The sequence below is a fragment of the Paramormyrops kingsleyae genome, chromosome 12 (genome assembly GCF_048594095.1).
Source record: "Paramormyrops kingsleyae isolate MSU_618 chromosome 12, PKINGS_0.4, whole genome shotgun sequence".
In the NCBI taxonomy this organism is placed as follows: Eukaryota; Metazoa; Chordata; class Actinopteri; order Osteoglossiformes; family Mormyridae; genus Paramormyrops; species Paramormyrops kingsleyae.
Window position 1 is genome coordinate 12338185 of NC_132808.1, and position 20971 is coordinate 12359155.

General features: G+C 47.7%; 1 protein-coding gene across 4 annotated transcripts in view; it reads right to left on the reverse strand.

The window, feature by feature from the left end:
- Positions 1 to 98: 98 nt before the first annotated feature.
- Positions 99 to 20971, reverse strand: part of svep1 (sushi, von Willebrand factor type A, EGF and pentraxin domain containing 1) — a 68276-nt gene continuing 47403 nt past the window's right edge. Inside the window, exons 29-49 of one of the 4 annotated variants that reach the window (XM_072718708.1) lie at positions 20181 to 20304; positions 19407 to 19577; positions 18698 to 18871; positions 18355 to 18474; positions 17055 to 17231; positions 16515 to 16599; positions 15905 to 16096; positions 15368 to 15535; positions 14586 to 15270; positions 11525 to 14241; positions 10206 to 10434; positions 9962 to 10117; positions 8975 to 9038; positions 8596 to 8769; positions 7807 to 7983; positions 5805 to 5984; positions 4098 to 4268; positions 3540 to 3635; positions 2807 to 2902; positions 2112 to 2205; positions 99 to 868 (exon numbers count right to left, since the gene is read on the reverse strand). In XM_072718708.1, the coding sequence (XP_072574809.1) occupies positions 841 to 868; positions 2112 to 2205; positions 2807 to 2902; positions 3540 to 3635; positions 4098 to 4268; positions 5805 to 5984; positions 7807 to 7983; positions 8596 to 8769; positions 8975 to 9038; positions 9962 to 10117; positions 10206 to 10434; positions 11525 to 14241; positions 14586 to 15270; positions 15368 to 15535; positions 15905 to 16096; positions 16515 to 16599; positions 17055 to 17231; positions 18355 to 18474; positions 18698 to 18871; positions 19407 to 19577; positions 20181 to 20304 (6078 nt within the window). In that variant the 3' untranslated portion in view covers positions 99 to 840. Of the gene's footprint in view, positions 869 to 2111; positions 2206 to 2806; positions 2903 to 3539; positions 3636 to 4001; positions 4269 to 5804; positions 5985 to 7806; positions 7984 to 8595; positions 8770 to 8974; positions 9039 to 9961; positions 10118 to 10205; positions 10435 to 11524; positions 14242 to 14585; positions 15271 to 15367; positions 15536 to 15904; positions 16097 to 16514; positions 16600 to 17054; positions 17232 to 18354; positions 18475 to 18697; positions 18872 to 19406; positions 19578 to 20180; positions 20305 to 20971 lie in introns of all 4 variants that reach the window. The other 3 variants (XM_072718705.1, XM_072718707.1, XM_072718706.1) reach the window with 3 other exon arrangements.

Here is a 20971-nt window from a genome sequence, read left to right on the forward strand (position 1 = left end):
TGGCGTGAACCAGGAAGCAGAGAAACAGTAATGCTGGATGGACTTCTGATAAGGGAGTACAGTGCTTGGTTAGGGCACAGAAGCAAAAAGCTGCCCAGTCAGTGTGTAATTGGGTATATCCCATTTTTTAATAAATCACCCATTATGAAGATGTCAAAATAATACTTATACATCCAGTAGACGACAATTACGAAATGAAAGTCCAAAGTAATGAAGAATTTTATATAAACACTTCGGTAGCACTTAAGGCCATGTTTTTAGTAATTTGCAAACACATTCATAATATATTCATAAAGCATTATAAACAATGCATTATAATGGTTGATACAAGTATTAAGGATGCTTTGTACTGCATTATGAAGGCATCTATAGTGCATTATATATGAGAGCTTCATAAAGCAGTCATAATGCATAATAAACATGGCTATAATGTGTTATGCCTTTTTATAAATATAGCCATGTTTATAATGCTTTATGAATGTATTATGGATGTGTTTATAAATTATTAAAACATGGCCTTAAGTAAAGCATCACCAACACTTCATTGAAAGATTTGTACTAATTAACGACCTGAACGTACTGCCAGATTAATTTTTCATGGTTTAATAAAAACATGAGAATTGTTTACACATATACATTGCACAATCACGTCTGTTTTTACACATAGTAAAAGCATATAGCAGCATACAATTAATACTGTTGGTTTCTATATGAAAAAATACAGCTTTTATTTTACAAAAAAAGTATTTTAAAAAAGGAAACTGATGGTTTACATTATGAAATTATGATCCACATGTACCTCGGCGGGAATACAATGTTATGTTGAGTAGTGACTCCATCTTAAAAATTAAATCCTGATTTTCTTTTCCTGAAAGAGGAAAGATAGATTAAATGCAAAAGATTAAATGTAAAGTACTGAACAGTAGTCTTAGGCTGTCAAAGAAAATGGTTAAATTTATTTATCAGGGAAGTAAAGTTTGCCCAAAAAAACCCACAATGTAACTTTTGAGTTTATCCAAATAGTAACCGAATAAAAGCTAACAAACACGTCGTCCTCTCCTCAGCCGCACTCCAGCCATTACATTTGTTTGTTAAATTTCACCACCAGCTCGTGATTAACTTAAACAAGTTAAACAAGTCAATGGGGTATTGATTGCCAAACAAGGCATGCCAGGGGTCAAGTCAAAAATACATGGGTGTATTGGATGATTGCTGAAGATACTGGGGTGACATTAGGAGAGGGTTTGGAATGGCTATGCCGACAGCCTTCGACAGACAAAAAAATCATAGGTTTACACGGATATAATCATTTAAACATTTTCATTCTACACAGTACTGTCAGAACTTTTTACAACAGACACAGCTTTCTGTCTTTACATCTCTGTGTGAATGAAGGTAAAGCGATCATGCTGGGATAGCTGGTTTAATTGTTAAAAATATAGTAGTCCTGTTGTCCTCTAGAAAGGGATTGACTGAGATTGCTCAGACTCGTGCAGTCTGGATCACACCAGTGATTGAGTGGTTGGAACGTTCTTTAATCCATTCATCCATAAGTCACAAATCCTAGATAGGGTCGCTGGGAATTATCTTTAATCTTATTTTAAAGCATTTATTCTTACTGTATGCTGTGAATAAGCTGCCTAAGTAACGTGATGTAAGTCAAGGGTGTCAAACTCCAGTCCTGGGGGGCCGGAGCCCTGCACATTTTTGGGGTTTCCTTCATTTAACACACCTGATTCAACTCCTTGTGCTAATTACCACACAGCTCTTGAGCTGAATCATTTGTGGTGGAACAGGGAAAGAACTAAGCTACACAGGGCTCCGGCCCCCCAGGACTGGAGTTTGACACCTCTAGTGTAAGTGAAAGTGGATCTCTGTCTAGTATTGCTTAAGCAGCTTGTAACAGCTGTTTTCCTACATGAAATATAATAGCATGCCAGCCAGAGACGCCAAGAAGTACAGTTAGGGGATTTAATCAGGGTATCTGTCTGGCAGCACTGACCCAGGCATCGTGTGCTATGTGAAATGTGCATTATTCATACTTTATATATGAAGACATCGAGTCTGTGTGTGAGAGCACCCCCTGGTGGCAGCAGCGATCACCCACTTACCTGGAGCAGTCGTGCCCGCTCCACCCCGAAGTGCAGTGACACCGATTAGGCCTGATGCATCTCCCGCCATTCAAACATGGCGATGAACACACGGCTGGGGAGGGGGGAGTCACATGACTTTCAGAAGAAGGTAAAAAAAATGCAATAGCTACCCCACACTCATCTGACAACACACTGGACCACAGCAAGATAACATATAACCTCATAAGCATTCTTCATAGGTAGAACAACACTGATACAGCGATAAGTAAATTATCTACTCTAGATACTGCTGCAGAAATGATACAGTGACAGACAGGTATTGGATTCTAAGGCATGTGTCCAGGAATTTGGCACACACTGGGAGATAATGCAGGTAGATCATTCGCAATGAGATACTTTCATCCCTGTAACAGCACTGCTGTAGTATTAGTAATAGAGGACTTGTTCTGGCCGCAGGGCACTGTATTAACTCCTGAAGTCACTGGATTAATGTGTGTGAATCAAAAAGGTTATCAGCCTCAGACAGAGACATCGCTTTTATTTAAAACTTTTGAAGGAAAGTGTCTCAAACTTGGCAGATGTCTGTACGATTCAAACAAGATACGTGCGATATTTGAACCTTTGCACCCCATTGCAAAAAGCAATAAAGGGTCACATTCGAATTTTTAAAGATTTCCATTTTAGTCGTCCTCTCGGAGGGTCGGGGAGCTCACCGCTGTGGCAGCGTGTGCCACTCCACCCTGCGGGGCACTCGCACTGGTAAGGGGCCACGCAACGCCCCCCATTGAGGCACGGCAGGATGCAGATGGCTACGGAGGAAAGATGGTAGATTAGGAACGTGGAGAATCACTCAGAAAAGTCACAAGCATTCATGCACTTTCAAGCCGTACATGTTATTTTAAGTGAGTAAATTAATCATGAATAAAACGGCTGAATGAAATCAGAGGCGGTCAGTCTGTAAGTAAATAAACAAAGAAGTGAAGGGATGAGTTGGCAGCTGTGTGGAAAAATGAGTGAGTAAGCTAAAAATGCGTGTGAATGAATAAATGAGTAATGAAGCGACTAGGCAGTGAAGTGACAGTTAATGAGTGTATGAGTGTATGAATGTATATGTGTGAATGAAAGTGAGTGAGTGTGACAGTGAGCGAGTGTGTAAGTGACTGAGTAAGTAAATGAGTGAGTGTGTGAATGAATAAGTGAGTGAGAGAATGTGTTAGTAAGTGAGTGTCAATAAATGAGTGTGTGAGTACATGAATGAGTGAATCAGTGAGTGAGTGAGTGAATCAGTAAGTGAGTAAGTATCCAGCCCTTGGGGCAGGAGCAAACATTGGGCCTCTGGAGTGTGTGAATGAGTGTGAGAGTGCATGAATTAGTGAATCTGTGAGTGAGTGTGAGTGAGTGAATCAGTGAGTGAGTGAGTAAGTGAATGAGTGAGTAAGTACTCACGCTCCTCACACAGCCGGCCCATCCAGCCCTCGGGGCAGGAGCAAACATTGGGCCTCTGGCACAGGCCTCCGTTCTGGCATTGGAGCCAGCAGATGGCTGGAACAGGCAAACAAAGCAGTGTGTTTTTCGCCTGGACCCCGAGTCACACCAGTGTTTAGTGCCTATCACATCCTCACTGTCCACCAACATCAAAAACAAGCCATGCACTGTCCATGCGTCCACATGCCTCACGACCATGCTTTACACTGAGTCTCCCGGCATGCTTTTGGCCTGGATACCAGCATAAGAGTCCAGGAAACCCTGGTGGATACGTGGCTGGGGGGTCAGGATGTTCAGTGTCATGGTGCAAAATAATGGAAGCATTCTCCATGGCAACATAACTGACACTTCAAATGCTGAATGTCATCTTTGATGTTCTAGACATGACCTGGAACCATGAGATATCAAGGATTCCCTTCGTACTTTTGCCGAGTTCCAGGTTCTGCGTGACACCGGTTCTGGTGTCAGTCCCGGGCGTGTGGCTGGTGCATGACAAGGCAGGCCAGCAAGCCGCTCTACCTCTGCACGTGGGAGCGGGGGTCCAGGTCCCGTTCTCCAGGCACCTGCTCCTGCTGGTGCCCTCCATGGCGTACCCCCTGAAGCAGGAGTACAGGGCCATGTCTCCATACTGGAAGACAGCCCCCCGCACCATGCCATTGCTCACGTGGCGGGGGGGGCCGCAGGAGACCCCTGCACGCAAGCAAGGGAGAGGCTGTCTGAGTCGAGCCGGACCACCAGGAGCGCCACCCCACCCTGCCCAGTGCTCTGTGTTCTACACATGTTCCTCAATCAGGAATTCAGTAATCCATTGCTTTGGCCAATCTACAGGAATTTGTTGGTACAGTAAACCTTTAATCCATGACTCAGCATCTGAGTGGTTTCATTCTTTTTTTACTTCATGAAAGCACAACACCCTATACTTAATATGCTAGCAATGCTAATATCACATATATTTGTCTTCATGCTATTCAAACTGGCAAGTAAAGCAATTTAGTTCTTTTGTGGGGTAACTGACTAGACAGAATAGCTTATTGGAGATCAGTGGCCTGTACTACGAAGCGGGGTTACTGGCTTATCAGGGTAACTTGTCTGATTTAAGGTACCACAGTTTAAATGGACTTCATATTCGTTCACTTACATTTTGTCCAAACTACCTTAAATCTGAGTTACCCCGATAAGCCAGTAACCCCGCTTCGTAGTACAGGCCACAGGTCATGCAGGGACACGCACATACTAACACAAGCACACAGACAGCCCACCTAGTTGCATATAATTCCACACACATGCACATACATGTGGACCTGCAAACAGAATCAAAGTTTAAAGCCAATTATAGGGAAGCAGAGGTGGATAGTTCAAGTCCAGAAAGTGAAAATTCAGACCAAGATTTTGTTTATACCAACCAGTTGAGCATAAAGAGTCACAGTCACAGAGTACTCAACTGGTTGGTTGAAATAAAACCTTGGTCTGGATTTATACTTTCTGGACCTGAACTGGCCACCTCTGCAGTGGAGACAGGGATAATGTGGCCTAATGTGGCCTTATGTGGCCTTGGTTAGGGTTAGACACAACAGACCATACGATCACACTCTGCGGTTCCCTGTAAAAACAAGGGCAATCAAAGTCACTAAAACACCAAAGTCACACCGGCCATGCAAAAGGGAAGCGAAGAAAGAGGAAGGTCTGCCGGGTCTTACTGACCTCACAGCGCCACCCCAAGGGTGAGTGAAACATAGCAAACTTCTTTTTAATCACCCCAGCGAAGAGTGATTCATCCTCTTAATTTAAATGACACCCCGATCCCTATTGAAAGTGCTGAGGGGTTTACAGAATCCCAGAGTGAAAGGGCTCATCCAGTACAAAGCCTACAAGCCAGACTTTTTGTTCAATAAAAACTCTCGATATCTCTGATCAGAGACGGACATAGATGTATTTCAGCAGAGGTCTGTCTTTACTGAACACAACCTTCAGAGATGAGATGCTTGCAGAGACTATCACACATCAGTCTCCTTGCAGGAAACGCACAACCCGTCACACTTTTTTGTGCTCCCCTGCTTTCAGCCCAGCAGCCATTCCCCTCTCTGCCCCCCCCCCAAATGTAACACTCCATAGGCACAGAACCTCTACACACTACCAACACGACACAACTAGCATGCGGAGGCCCCTCTCATCACTATTACCCATGAACACCATATCACCCCCCACCCCCCCAAAAAGGCTACTCACTCTCACACAGAGCCCCAGTGGGGGCCCACATCTGGTCACTCCTACAGGTGATGGTTACAGCACCCTGGCTCTGGTGGCCCTTCGGACAGCTGACCGGCACCGTCTCCCCCACGAAGAAGACCCTTCCGGAGGCATTAGCGCTCGGGTCGAGCAGCCCGGGGGGGGAGGGGCAGGGCTTTGCTGCGGGGGTAGGGGAATCGGGGGTCACATGACCATGTACCAGCATTTAGGCACCTTGTGGTACCATCGCCACAGACTCCCTGGAGCAGCTCTTTTGATTGCAGCTGAATCCAAGGCGTCCCTCTGTCTAATTGCAGGTGGTTTGAGGTCTGCGATGAGTGAAATATGGCCGAAATAAACACAGTCTTTTTTTTTTTTTTTAAATAGGTGTCCCTGTTTAAAATTCATTGTAGTCATCTTATGATGAAATGTCTCTTTTTGTTTTTAAGACCTGCACAAAACCATGTGCAAAGAGCTTTCCAGACAAGAGGCAGCGTTGGTGTTAGCAGTCCGAAATGTTCAGGGTGAAGGATGACTGCTCAGATTTAGAAATGTGACATGTGATTTAAGACAAGGTTCATGCTTTGTGACAAGTAAACATCTCAATCGTCTCCACATCCTCAAGGCACTTGTCTAGTACAGGGTAAGGGGGGGGGGGGGGGTGGATCCTATCCTAGTAAGCTAAGGGGACAGGGCAAAGTGCACATATACACACACACACACACACATTGCATTCATATCTTTGTGGGACCATCCATTAATTTCTATGGGCAAAACCCTAATCCCAACAATGACAACCTCAACCCCAGCCCAGCCCTAACCTTAACCATAAGTAACCAAACCAAATACAAGCCTGTTGGCATTTTAAGTTTTTTGATTGCAGTGACAGATTTTTATAAAATTGAGTTTCACCCTGTGGGGATGGAAAAAAAGATTTTGGTCGTAGTGTAATGTATACATGAGATACATAAGTAGCCAAACCAAACAAAATACACCCTTGTGCAAATTAATTGAAACAAGTTAAACATATCAACATTTCAATATATAATAAAACCTCATCAGTTTTGTAGTAGCATTTGGTTGAATCCACCAATTCTGAGCAGCCTTTGATGATCTTAGGGTCCCAGTACCATATTTGAATTAGAGTTTAGAATTAGGTGATCAGTGGTCATTGTTGACACACCACAGCACACAGTGCACAACAATGAAATGTGTCCTCTGCATTTAACCCATATGTGACATCGTGACATAGCAGGGGGCAGCTAATTCAGCACCCGGGGAGCAGTGCTTGGGGGCGGTACCTCGCTCAGGGTACCTCAGTGGTGCCTTGCTGGTCAGGGATTCGAACCAGCAATCTTTCAATTACAAGTGCACTTCCCTAACCATGAAGACACCACTGCGAAAATAACTCTTGAATAGGCTTATCATTTGTAGTACAGTCCATCCCACGAAGGCACTGCTTGCAGATTGACCACAGATTCTGTATAGGGTTTAAATCCAGAGAGATTCCAGGCTAGTCAAGTACCTTGATTTTCTTTTTGTTGATGAAATCCCTCCCCATTTTCGACATATGGCACAGGGCTAGATCATGCCGAAAGATGCCTGACCCGCGAGAAAATGTAACAATGATGAAATTACCGACATGCGATGATGCAACCCCAACCCATTGAAAGAGTGTGTAATGGAGGCATATTGTTGGCTTTTTTGAATTAAACCGAAAATCAGATTGTAAAAGAAGTACTACTTGTTTCAATTAATTTGTAGGGTGTACAATACTTTTAACATTTTTCGTTTTTATTATATTGAGTTTCCTCTTGTGGGGACTCAAATAATGTCCCCACACCGTCAAAATAATAGGTTTTTGTCACATTTTGGGGACATCTGGTCCCCACAATGTGACACATACATGAGCACATACACATACTCGCACACACATCCCAAGCAGCCAATGGGATTGTCGCATACAGCTTTTATTATGCTGATGAGTTTATACGGGACATACGTGTGCACGTGGGGAACGGGGAATCCCACGAGCCATTGGCCAGGCAGAGGAGCAGGGGCTCCCCCTGGAGGGTGTAGCCCTTGCCACACTGGAACTCAACGCTGCGCCCAGTGGTGAAGTTGTGCACCAGCAGCCTCCCATGAAGCAGTTCTGTGGGGTCCTCACAGCCCACAGCGGCTGTGACAAGAGAGAGAAATTCTGGTGGGTCGGTTTATACACAGATAGATACTTTATTAGGTGTAGCTGCTTGCTAATGCAAACAGCCTGTTCCTGCAAGAATCTGGTCCAGTCACTGTTTGGCTAAATATTATAACGGCTAAGTTGAATTATCTAGGGGATTTTAAACACGGTGCCAGATGACTGTCGGTGCCAGATGAGGCGGATCCAGCCAGCGTCTCAGAATCAGCCGCCCTCCTGACATTTTGATGAACTACAGAGTGTTTATGTTACAGAGAACAGTGTGATGAACAAAAAACATTCAGTCAGGGGGAGGTCTGTGGGTGTTAATGAGAGGGGTCAGAGGGGAATGGACAGACTTGGGAAAGCTAACAGGAAGGCTGCCTGCAAAAACAACAGCTCAGCACGACAGCGGTGGACAGAATGTATGAATGCACCACTTGTCAGTCCTTGAGGTAGTTCTGGAGACAAAAAGGGGTCCTACTTAGTACTATGTAGGCATACAGGCATTAAGGGCATGTTTAGAGGGACATTACACATACACAACACATTACACATGTATTACACATAAACCATAATTTGATACTGAGTGTGTTATTGCACATTACCTACCTTCACACTTTGGTGTTGGTAGGCTCCATGTTCTGTTGGACAGGCAGGTGAGGTTCTGTGGGCCAACCAGACGCAGCCCGGAGTTGCACACATAACTGACATTGCTCTGGTATGTTTCACCAGAAGCCACGGCAACTGCGCCTTCCACCACTGGAGGGGTTCCACAGGAAACGGCTTGTGAAATACAAACAAGAAAATGCCATTGTCATGTTTAACATACCTCACAATAAGCAAGAAGTTCTGTGGTGAGTTTCTGACTCATTTTCATATGGACACGTGTGTATAGACAATCACGCACACACTAGCACACACTAGCACACACTAACACATACACACAGGTACTCACAGAAGAAGTAACAAGCACAGTTGTGTGTCTTACCCTCACACACGGGACGCACGCCGCTCCACGAGCCGTCGCTCTGGCACGTCTGAAAGGTCTCCCCCTGCAGGGCACAAAGGTGCACAACATCCACCTGTGACTTACTGACCATTGGGGTATATACACGGGGATGGACATAACTGGCACGCAAGTACGCATTCACCTTTAAAAAAGATACGTGTGACAATCGATTGTTTGTAAAAGTGCAAATGCATACTTATTTTATGTGCATTTCTGCTGCTATGACAAGAAAATACCTTGCATTTTAACTTGTATACCGTAAATGCAGTAGTTAGCATATAAAGATTAAAATGCATTATATTTTGTTTTCATATCAGCGCAAATGCACATAAAATAAGTACGCATTTCTGCTTTTACTAACAATCGATTGTCGCATGTATCGTTCTTAAAGGTGAATGCGTACTTATGTACCAGTTATGTCCATCCCTGCAGATACACTTTTTTTTACCCAAGGAAGCTACTTCTGGGAAGAGCATGGGGTCTGAGGGAAGAGGGGGAAAGATCAAGTCCAGGAAGTACAAATTCGACCCATGGTTTTGTTTCACCCAACAAGCTGAGTGACTGTGACTCTTTATGCTCATCTGGTTGGTTGAATCAAAACCTTGGTCTGGATTTAGACGTTCTGCACCTGAACTTTCCACCTCTGTCTGAGGCTTGGTGCTGAAGTAAGGGAGTCTTCTTGGCCTGTAGACCTTGTCTAGAAGGAAGCCACTTCTGACCGAGACACTACCACCATCAAGACCGCAGACCAAAGACCTCAGGCTTATATGAGCCCAGCTACAGGCTAATCCTAGATTAATGTTACTCTATGGCTCAGCAGGTTAGGCTGCTGGGCCTGTGATCTGAAGGCAACCCTGAGCAAGGCCCCTAAGCCCCAGTTGTTTCAGGGATTCTGACCATACTTTCTGTAGTGTGCTGCTTTGGAAAGAAGTGTCTGCTCTATAACAACATTTTAATATCCCGTACCTGTATTCTGAAGCCAGGCAGACACTTGTAGTTGACAGTGTCGCCGTAGCTGAAGCTGTCACCGTTAACGTGGCCGTTTTGAGGGTGGGGAGGTTCTCCGCAGCTGATCGGCTCACACGACTTCGCGGAGAATTCAGGAGACCACCAGCCACCATGCTGCGTCGAAAGACAGCCAGCGGTGATCAGTTGACTTTCTGTGACCATTTGACATGGAGGCCTAGGGTTTAAAATAATGCTCACGTGCCTGACATTCAGACGTCCCGGGGCCCTGGAGCTGAAAGCCTTCCTCACAGGACAGGGTGACCGTGCTCCCGACTGGAGTGAGGTCCTCGCCCAAGACGAGAACGTGCGTCAGGTCACGGGGCAGGACGCAGGGCGCCGGCGTGCAGCGCACGCTGCTCGGGGACCAGGAGCCGTCACCCAGGCAGCTCAGGGTGTCCCCCAGGCTGCTGAGGTGGTAGCCTTCCTGGCACCTGCAGAAAGAGCCAGAGCATTTCATTACCACGGATCCTGCACATTTTCGTTTTCAAATTTCCAGGCTATATAAAGCAGGGCTAACACCATGGTAAATTCTAACGGACAAGCCAGGCCAAAACGTAATTTTTGTCACAGACATGGCATTTAAAAACGCAGAGTATGTAGTTTTTTTTATCACATGTTCGAAATGTCAACTAACTTCACACATACGTTGCATTTTGCTTTCTGTTCACATTTGAGATCCTTAACCAAGCTGTCATTTTTCCAGGGTTGGCAAGCCAAGCAGGAGAAAACCATTATAATTGGCAGGGTAGCCTGTATCAGCATTTCTTGCTGGAGATATATCAGCCGTGCACCCCACACAAAGTCTCTTCAGTGTGTACCCCATGTGCATTCCGGTGCAGACAATCAGCTCCCAATGGTGATTTCATCAAAAACATTAATACGAAAATTCAGATGTTTTATTTAAAATACATAGTAGGCCAATTTGTTTCAAGAAGGTGAAAATACCAAAATATTTCCATACTTTATTCCCTTTTCCCATAGTTATCCAGATTTATAAAACACTGAAATCAAATTCCACACTTTTTCATACTTCTTAGGAACCCTGAATTACAGATACCCACACTGAAAATGTAACTTTTTAAAACTGTTTGATAAGTTAAAGATTAGAGTTTGATTAATCTTCCACATGTTCACCCAGTCTGGAATAGCCAGTTAATGCTGATTAATCACACTATGCCAGAATCCACTTCACTGTATTGACTGAAAAGTGTGGAAGAAATGCATGTTACTCAGCTGCCAGCAGATGTCGCTGTAGAGTAAAGAGGAGGAATGCGGCTACCCATCCCAAATGAAGGAACAGGCTGGTCTGTCTGGCTGCAGACAGCAAATGCGGGAATCTCAATGCCCCCGTATGGGTGCCACTGGGGGGGACCCATAACATATTTTCGGACATGACTGCATTACCCAGTGTATTAGTCACGCTACCTGTGCTAACTGTGAGTTAGCAACTGTGATTTAGCCGTGTTATTTTCCGGTTAGTGGTCTAGCCACTCCCTACTAGAGTTGAGGCTCTTACCTTACCTGTACTGTACTTGGCTCCCAAAGGTGAACTTGTCTCCGACGACCTCCGCATTTGGGATGGTAGGTGGTGGCCCACACGACACAGGCAAACAAGAGAAGGTAGGCTTGCTCCACCCTCCAGTCCCAGTGCAGGTGACGGGGGCATAGTTGGCCATCTGGTACCCAGGCATGCACCTGTAGGTTACCATGTCCGGGTAGGTGGCGCTGCTCCCTTGGAGAACAGCGTTGAGCACTGTGGGCGGTGGGGCAGAACATCTCCCTCTTGTGCAGACTGGTACCCCGGGGCTCCAAACCCTACCCGTCTCGCAGGTGGCATTGGCAGGGCCCAGCAGCCTGTAGCCGGCATCACAGATGAACCTGACCTGGTCCCCGCAGTTGTGCTCCTGGCCCAGCACTGCCCCAAACTTAAGGACAGGAGGGTCGCACATGCAGGCCTGGCACCGGGGCATGGCGCCTACCCAGGTCCCCCTAGCTGAGCACTGCAGGAAGGGGTTGCCCACGGCCTCGTACCCCGGAAAGCACACGATTTCCACCACATCTCCGAAATTAAAGCTGGACCCATTGAAGAATCCATGGCTGATGTCCTCCGGAGGGTCACATGACACAATAGTGCACTGGGGAGGCGGGGCATCCCATATTCCATTTCCCTGACACAAAAGCACAGGTTTCCCTATTAGGGTATATCCCTCATCGCAAGTGTAATTCACTTTGCCGTTGAACCCAAAGTCAGAGCCAATCAAAAGGCTGTTTGGGCCAACCGGAGGTCTCCCACAAAACGCTGGAAGACATTGGGGACTTGCATGGCTCCAGCTACCATCAGCTAAACAAACACTGTTAGATGCCCCCTGCAGGACAAACCCGGGTTTGCAGCTGAACACCAGCTGTTTATTAAAAGTGTATTCAGTCCCTTCCACCGTGATGTTATCCGATACCAACAGGGGGCCACATGACACGGGGACACACTGGGGGGTCTCACTGCTCCAGCGTCCGTCAGCCTGGCAAGTGCTGCTTTTGCTACCCAGCAGGACAAATCCCGGCAGGCAACTATAGTGGACAACACTGGGATACAAGAAAGAGTCTCCTTGGACAGAACCATCAGCAACTTCTCCTGGGTGTCCACATGAGACTGGACTACAGCTTGGGGCGCTGTCACTCCAACGCCGCCCCGGGACACACTGGCGGATGGTCTGACCCACCAGCTCGTAGCCCTTGTCGCAGCTATACTGGACCAAACCACCCAAAGCCACGTCTGTGATGGTGATAGAACCATGTTTGGGGTTCTCCGGGGGCTCACACTCAGCTGGGAGGCAGACGGGGGCTGTTCCATTCCACGCCCCGTCCTCCTTGCACATGAGCTCGGACACCCCGACCAGCTCGTACCCTGGCTGGCAGCGGTACTCCACCATTGCGCCATGCAGAAAGCTGGTGTCGGTCTGGGGTATGGACCCAGCTAAGCCGTAATCGGCTCCCCCGTGGTTGGCGGCGGAATCCACAACTTTGACATACTCCCCGAAGTCGATATGCGGGGGCAGGCCACAGTCCATCAGCACACACGAGGGGGTTGGGCTGGTCCAGCCGGACTCCTCACAGGTCAGGTAGTTCTGGCCCTCGAGCTGGAATCCAGGGAAGCAGCTGTAGAAGATGGTGACGCCGAACTTGTGCTCGCGACCTTCCAGGAAACCGTTGGGGATGGGCTCGGGTGGTGTACAGTAGACCTGCATGCACACAGGGATCTCCTTGTCCCACTCACCCGTCTCTAGGCAGTTCAATGTCTCGGGCCCCTCCAGCTGGAAGCCCCTGTTGCATGTGTACGTGATGGCGTGGCCGAATTGGAGCTGGGAGTACGAGACCATGCCATTGGCAATTTCCTTGGGGGGGCCGCACTCCACGGGCCTGCAGAGAGGTGTGGCCCCCATCCAGTGGCCATCCGGGCCGCACAGCACTGTGGAATTTCCCTCAAGGTTGTACCCAGGTTTACAGCTGTAGATAGCTGGGCTCAGGTACATGAGGCCCTGAACGTCCACGATACCGTTGAGGATTTCTGGTGGCTGCGGGCACTCCACTGGGCTGCATTCTGGCAGCGGGTCACTCCACTGACCATCCGCCAGGCACTGCACTGAGTTCTCCTTCCTCAGACTGAAGCCATCCACGCAGGAGTAAGTCACCACACTCCCGTAGCTTGTGGCTGTGGATAAGGGGTCCCCATAAGACACCTTTGGGGGCGGCCCACAAAAAACCTGCGTGCAAATGGGGAAGGTGTCATTCCACTCCTGTGTCTGAGTGCAGTGAAGGACCTGGGCACCATACAGGACGTAGCCGTCCTCGCAGGAGAGCTGGATGGTGCGTGAATCGGAGTCGAGGCTCTTCAGGACCAAGTGGTTCTCCTCCAGGGGAGGCTCTGGGCACTGGACCGGCTTGCACTGGGGAGTCTGGCCCTTATCCCACTTGCCATCCTTCAGACAGGTCCAGATCGCATCACCAATCAGCTCGTAGCCGTCGTCGCAGTCGTACTTCACCTTGCTGCCCACCTTGAAGATCCCAGCCTCATACCTCCCATGGGGGACATCGGGAGGGTCTTTGCAGGTAAGAAGGACGCAGGATGGCTCCTTAGTCCACTGCTTGTTGGCCTGGCACGTGATGTCCGGATTGCCCCTCAACTCATACCCGGGGTCACAGGTGTATGTCACTCTGCTGTTGAACACGAAGCGGCTTTTAGTCTGTGGACCACAAGACATCGTAATTAAACGACCAGACAGAGGCACTTATCCCCAACGCCTAGTAAATCTACCACTGCTTCATGCCTTCCTGAGATTCATGGGAAAAAACCTTTTTAATAGTGGTCAAAATATCAATGTAATGGGAAAGGTGGCAAGGTTACACCACTACACATGTGATGTCATCTTAAAGCCGTAACTGTGTAATTTAAGGAACACCAGGACTTAACAGAGTGGCATGTGTAGCATGAGATATGAGGAAAGCCATAACATCTTTTACAGAGGACAAAAATTAAGTGCTGGATCTCAGAAGAATATTCATTCACACTGTCTGAAAAAATGGTTACCTTGATGGAGCCGTTTGTCACTTGAGGGGGGTTAATGCAGGACACGGGCTGACAAGAAGGCAGAGCCCCACCCCACTCGCCATTTGCTTGACAGGTTCTCCTTTTCTCTCCATCGATCATGAAGCCCTTGTCACAGCTGTACGCCACCATGGCCCCAAAGCTGTAGTTGGTGCCGCTTACGTACCCTCGGGGGATGGACTCGGGTTTCGAGCAGCGCACGGGCACGCAGCTGATGTCGGAGGGGGAGGGCACCCATTCCCCTCCCAGCATGCACCTCAGCGTGGCTGTGGTGTTGAGCGTGAAGCCCTCCTCACACTTGTAGCTGACCTCTGTGTTGCTCACATACTTGTTCAGCCTGCTGGTGGAGACCGAGTCCAGGATGGCGTGGGGCAGGTCCGGCGGGCGCTGGCAGAAGTTGGCGATGCAGCTGGGCATCTCGCACCCCTCGGGTGGCACCCACTGGCCCTGGGCATTGCAGAGGACCTTGGAGTTGTTCCCGGCGGTGTAGCCATCTTTGCAGAAGTATATAGCTGTGTCTCCAAAGAGCTGGTGGCCGGACTGCTGGTATAGGGCGTGGTCCACTGGGGGAGGGGGCCCACAGGAGCGGGGCACGCACTGGGCAGAACCCTGGCTCCACCGGCCGGTAGGCAGGCACTCGCGGGTCTGCGGTCCCAGCAGTGTGTATCTGTGGGTTGAGACGGAGGGGCAGATGGCATCAGGCCACCAGAATGGCAGCAGGTCACCTGACTGTAAGGTAATATCATAAAGAGCAGAGTTCTTACCCTTCCTTACAGGTGTAATGCACCTGACTCCCCAGGGTGAAATTGCCGCCCACGGCTGTGGCGTCCAGCAGCGTAGGTGGCTCCCCACAGTCCACCTCGGCGCACTGCGGCACCGGCGTGCTCCACTCTCCGGAAGCTTCACAGGACACGTCTGCAGGACCCTGCAGTCTTGAGACCAACTTCCAGTTACACAGAATCACAGCTGCCTGTCTCTCCTCATAGGTCAGACATCCACCATCTCTCCTCATAGGCCAGACATCCACCATCTCTCCTCACAGGCCAGACATCCACCATCTCTCTTCACAGGCCAGACATCCACCATCTCTCTTCACAGGCCAGACATCCACCATATCTCCTCACAGGCCAGACATCCACATCCACAGAAATCCTGCAGGCCATACAGTTACCCAAGTTTTTATGCCATCCATCCATCCATCAATTTTTACTTAGCTTACCAATTCAAGGCCCTCAGAGAGACTGTCACAGTGACACCAGCTACAACACTTAAGAAAGGATCACTACTGACGGTCCTCTTACCTGTACCCCTCCGCACAGGTGTATGTGACAGTGGACTGATATGTTCTCTTAGTGCCTGTGACATTTCCATGTTTGACATGTGGGGGCTCGTTGCAGGTCATGGGTTCACAGGCAGGGGGCGATCTACTCCATTTCAAGTTGGCCAGGCATTCAATCTCTGCTGGGCCCCGTGAGAGAAACCCTTTCTTGCAGCTGGAAGATGTGTCAAAGTCACAAGGCCAACATCATCAGGAATAATGGCACATGCACGGTACTCAGATGTACTTAAATGCCCTTGAATCCAACAATGTTTTTTGTAGTTAGTTATTAAATTACAAAATTTCACTGGGTTTATTACCTCAGACATCCTCGGTTAGCAAATGAGATTTTTATTATGCATCTAAACAGACTTACAGTCGCTACTCTGATGTGACGGAATTCAACACAGTAACACCTGAGTTTTTATTATTCAGCAAGAATCTGATCTTCAGTAATCAAATAAAACACACTTCCTTAATGCTGCATTTAAAGGCACAGCTTTTCATAAAAGAAGACACCCTGATAACCGTCCTGTTCTTTTTAAAGTCCCAGGACATTGCGACACACTTTCTAGAGATGCCTGACATGATACCTGAAAGTCACCTTGCTTCCGAAAGTGAAGTTGTTCCCCTTGATGATGGAATTATCTGGAACAGGGGGCTTTCTGCAGGACAGGGCTGGGGGAGGGATGGTAATGCAGATATTACTCAGGCAGGCTTGTTCACAACGTGGCACTTTACGTTAGCCCCTCTTTTCTCCCCTTATACCGAAGGTAAACCTCACCCACTCTGGACAGACTATGTATCACCCTTAATGAGATTATTGTACTTGGCACCTAAAGCAGAACCCTTCTGTCGATCTAAGGCAGGGGTGGGCAATCTTATCCGCAAAGGGCCGGTGTGTTTGTGGGTTTTCGCTGCAACTCCCTAATTAGATTACTAATTAGAGGACTGGTTGGCTGAATAGTCCTCACACCTGGGTTTGAACAGCTGACCTACAGGTTATCCCAAAAACCTGCATACTCATTGGCCCTTCGCGGATAAGATTGCCCACCCCTGATCTAAGGTAAGCCCCACTTTCACAGCAATGCTGAGTTTCCCATTGGCCCATTGCATTAGGTCAGTTTGGTTACCTTTGCAGTATGGAAAGATGCCATCCCACTCTCCAGTCTCGGAGCACTGCATGTGGGATGAACCAGTCAGCTCGTAGCCCTCCTCACAGGTAAAGACCACCTCGCTGCCCACAATGAAGTTGCTCCCATCCCGGTGACCAAACTCTGGGTAGCCGGGGTTCCTACATTTGACTGGCTCTGATTTGTTTAAATGGGAAAAAGAGATAGCACATCACACTGCATGTCACTCTCATGATCATCAGGGCAATGTCTTGATAAAAATAAAAATGAAATTAACTTGCATACAAATAAGTAGACCTTAGAGCCCAGTTATCAATGGTGATTCCTTAGCCCACAGCTATTGACGGCCTAACCCTAACCCTACTGATGGCCTAACCCTAACCATACTGATGGCCTAACGCTAACCATACTGATGGCCTAACCCTAACCCTAACCCTAACCCATACTGACGGCGTAACCCTAACCCTAACCCTAACCCTAACCCATACTGACGGCGTAACCCTAACCATGCTGATGGCCTAACCCTAACCATACTGACAGCCTAATCCTAACCTTACTGACGGCCTAACCCTAACCATACTGACGGCCTAATCCTAACCATGCTGATGGCCTAACCCTAACCTTACTGACGGCCTAACCCTAACCATGCTGATGGCCTAATCCTAACCTTACTGACGGCCTAACCCTAACCATGCTGAAGGCCTAATCCTAACCATGCTGATGGCCTAATCCTAACCTTACTGACGGCCTAACCCTAACCATGCTGATGGCCTAATCCTAACCTTACTGACGGCCTAACCCTAACCATGCTGAAGGCCTAACCCTAACCTTACTGATGGCCTAACCCTAACCTTACTGACAGCCTAATCCTAACCATGCTGATGGCCTAATCCTAACCTTACTGACGGCCTAACCCTAACCATGCTGACGGCCTAAGCTAACCCTATTGACGGCCTAACCCTAACCATACTAACGGCCTAACCCTACTGATGGCCTAAGCCTAACTCTAACCATGCTGATGGCCTAACCCCAACCATACTAACAGTCCAACCCTAACCATACTGATGGCCTAAGCTAACCCTATTGACGGCCTAACCCTAACCATACTAACGGCCTAACCATGCTGATGGCCTAAGCTAACCCTATTGACGGCCTAACCCTAACCATACTAACGGCCTAACCATGCTGATGGCCTAAGCTAACCCTATTGACGGCCTAACCCTAACCATACTAACGGCCTAACCCTACTGATGGCCTAAGCCTAACCCTAACCCCAGCCTGCCCTGGCTCTCTGGGTTACCTGTGCAGTTCTTGCCATCGCCACTGTAGGGGGGCACGCAGGTGCAGGTGTATGAGCCGTCCGTATTGTGGCAGCTAGCATGCTTGTCACAGTCGGATCCTAGTGCACACTCGTTTACATCTGCACCGGCCAGAGGTGATGGGATCACAATGGGGGGGGGTAGGTTTGGGAGAGCCAGTCAAACGTACAATCAGGACAGTGGTAATCGCCGTAGAACCAGCTCAAAGTATGTGAATATCATGCAAACTGCTAAGCCTAAGCATGTGTAGACCATTGTCAGATAGTGTTGCAGTGTAAGCACTAATCTGCTGAGGGTCATTCAGATCAGGTGAGACCTCCCCACCCAGGCATGCTGGTAGGTTGCCAGTCCAGGTCCCATTGTTAGCGCACAGCATTCTGGGGTCCCCCAGCAGGTAGAAACCGGAACTGCAGCGGTAGGTTACGGTGCTGCCGGCATGAAAATCATCCCCGGTGTACAGGCCATGTTCCAGGTATGGTGGGGGCCCACAGTCCACCCCTGTAAAATATCAACAGCGTCAACATCCCATGGGGTTCTCGTGTAAGTGTCGGGGGCAGGAGGCGGTTAATGCTTAGCAAAAACATTCACGGAGTATATATGAAACATTAATCTTGGAAAAAATGGGGATAACTGAGCCTCTCAATTTGCCTGAAGTGGAACTGCATAAAACCAGCACAAAGTGCTTCGCCGATTGGACAAGATCCATTTGGCTCGCCCCATTGCATTATGGGTTAACAGGTTAATAGCACTCATCCCGTACTGTAAACACTTATGTTGGATTTCTTGGCAATCCCAATCTGCACTCTGTCTAACAGTACTGTAATGGTCTTTATTAATCAGCACACACACACGTCAGTGACGGGTTCTGGATGCCTTCAGTACTGCGGTAGATTTTCTGGTAGTTTTTCTCAAAAATGAGTCACTAAGGTGGTTCCATTCTGAGGTGCTGCTCACCTTCAGGAATGTATATGCCGGTTATCCCCATTCCTAAGACCTCCTCCTTCCTGCGCTCCCTAACGGTAGCCATGCTTACTTTCACAGTGTGGCAGAGGGTGATTCCACGCCCCCTTGTTGTGGCACCGCAGCTCCGACTCCCCCACCAGGTAGAAGCCGGGATCGCAGTAGACCTGCAGCTGGGAGCCTGGGATCGCTGTTGGTCTTGAGGCACGAAGGTGAGGGATAGCATTTTCCAGCAGGGGGCAATCTGATGTCAAAATGTACAAAAATATTTTGGGGTTTGCAGTTTTGTCAAATCATCTGATTTTACTCAGCAAATACTAATAAAACCTTCTTAAACTTACATGCTTTAATTGTAAGCATTTAGGATATTTACATACCCCCATATAGTTACAAACACATAAAGGTAATGTGATACATTATGAATGTAGGCATATCTATAGCATGATACAGTATTAGTGAGTATAAGCATATTTATAGCATGATATAGTATCAGTGAGTATAAGCATATCTATCGCATGATACAGTATTAGTGAGTATAAGCATATTTATAGCATGATATAGTATCAGTGAGTATAAGCATATCTATAGCATGATACAGTATTAGTGAGTATAAGCATATCTATAGCATGATACAGTATTAGTGAGTATAAGCATATCTATAGCATGATACAGTATTAGTGAGTATAAGCATATTTATAGCATGATACAGTACCAGTGAGTATAAGCATATCTGTAACGTGATACAGTACCAGTGAGTATAAGCATATCTGTAATGTGACACAGTATCAGTAAGTATAAGAATATCTGTAACATGATACAGTACCAGTGAGTATAAGAATATCTCTACCTGCACAAAAGGTGCTCTTGGCTGTAGACTTGACCCTGCCGATGACCCCTTTAAGGAAATCCGGCCATGCCAAGACGTTGCCTCTTCGCAGGTCCTCAGGACAGCTGGTGGCCAGAGCCTTCATCTGCAACACAGGAGTGCAGAGTGATCATCCTCAGGAGGAAGGCAGCACATGTACAGATGTACAGAGCACACAGACACCTTCTAACGAGCAGCCCCACGTTAACCAGCCACAGATACCTCTAATTATACAGCTAGACCTGTAAAGGTGAGAGGAGAGAGGGGCTCTGATCCAGCCTATGACAGGCAAGTCTCCTTTGAAGGGTGTTAAAAACATTTAACCTTCATTTTGGTAACTTTGGTGATCATTGTATTTGAAATTGCGTTTTCACTTGATGCCTCAAGGGGGAGCACTGCGGCCTCAAACCTTCAGGGTCACAGATTTGATCTCCTCCCCTCAGTCTGTATGGGGTTTCCATAGCTGATAGCGTAATACAGTTCTGATTTATTGCATTCTTTATCAGCTCAGCTATTTGACAGTAGGTTTCATTTAAAGTGTGGTTGAGTCTTGCTAGAAGGGGCTTTTCCTTACAACGCTTGTGCGTTTCTGCCTCTCATGAAGTCATTATCAGAATCCCTTCGTTTTAAAAGTGACTGAAGCCGCCCCAAGAGCTGAGCTGGGACCCGGCCGGCTGGCGGTGCTGAGGCCCTCTTCTTGCCACACCACAGGAGATTAAGGCTGTCCTGGGTGAAGTATAGAGTGTCACGCTAAAAGGCATGCGGTATGGCAT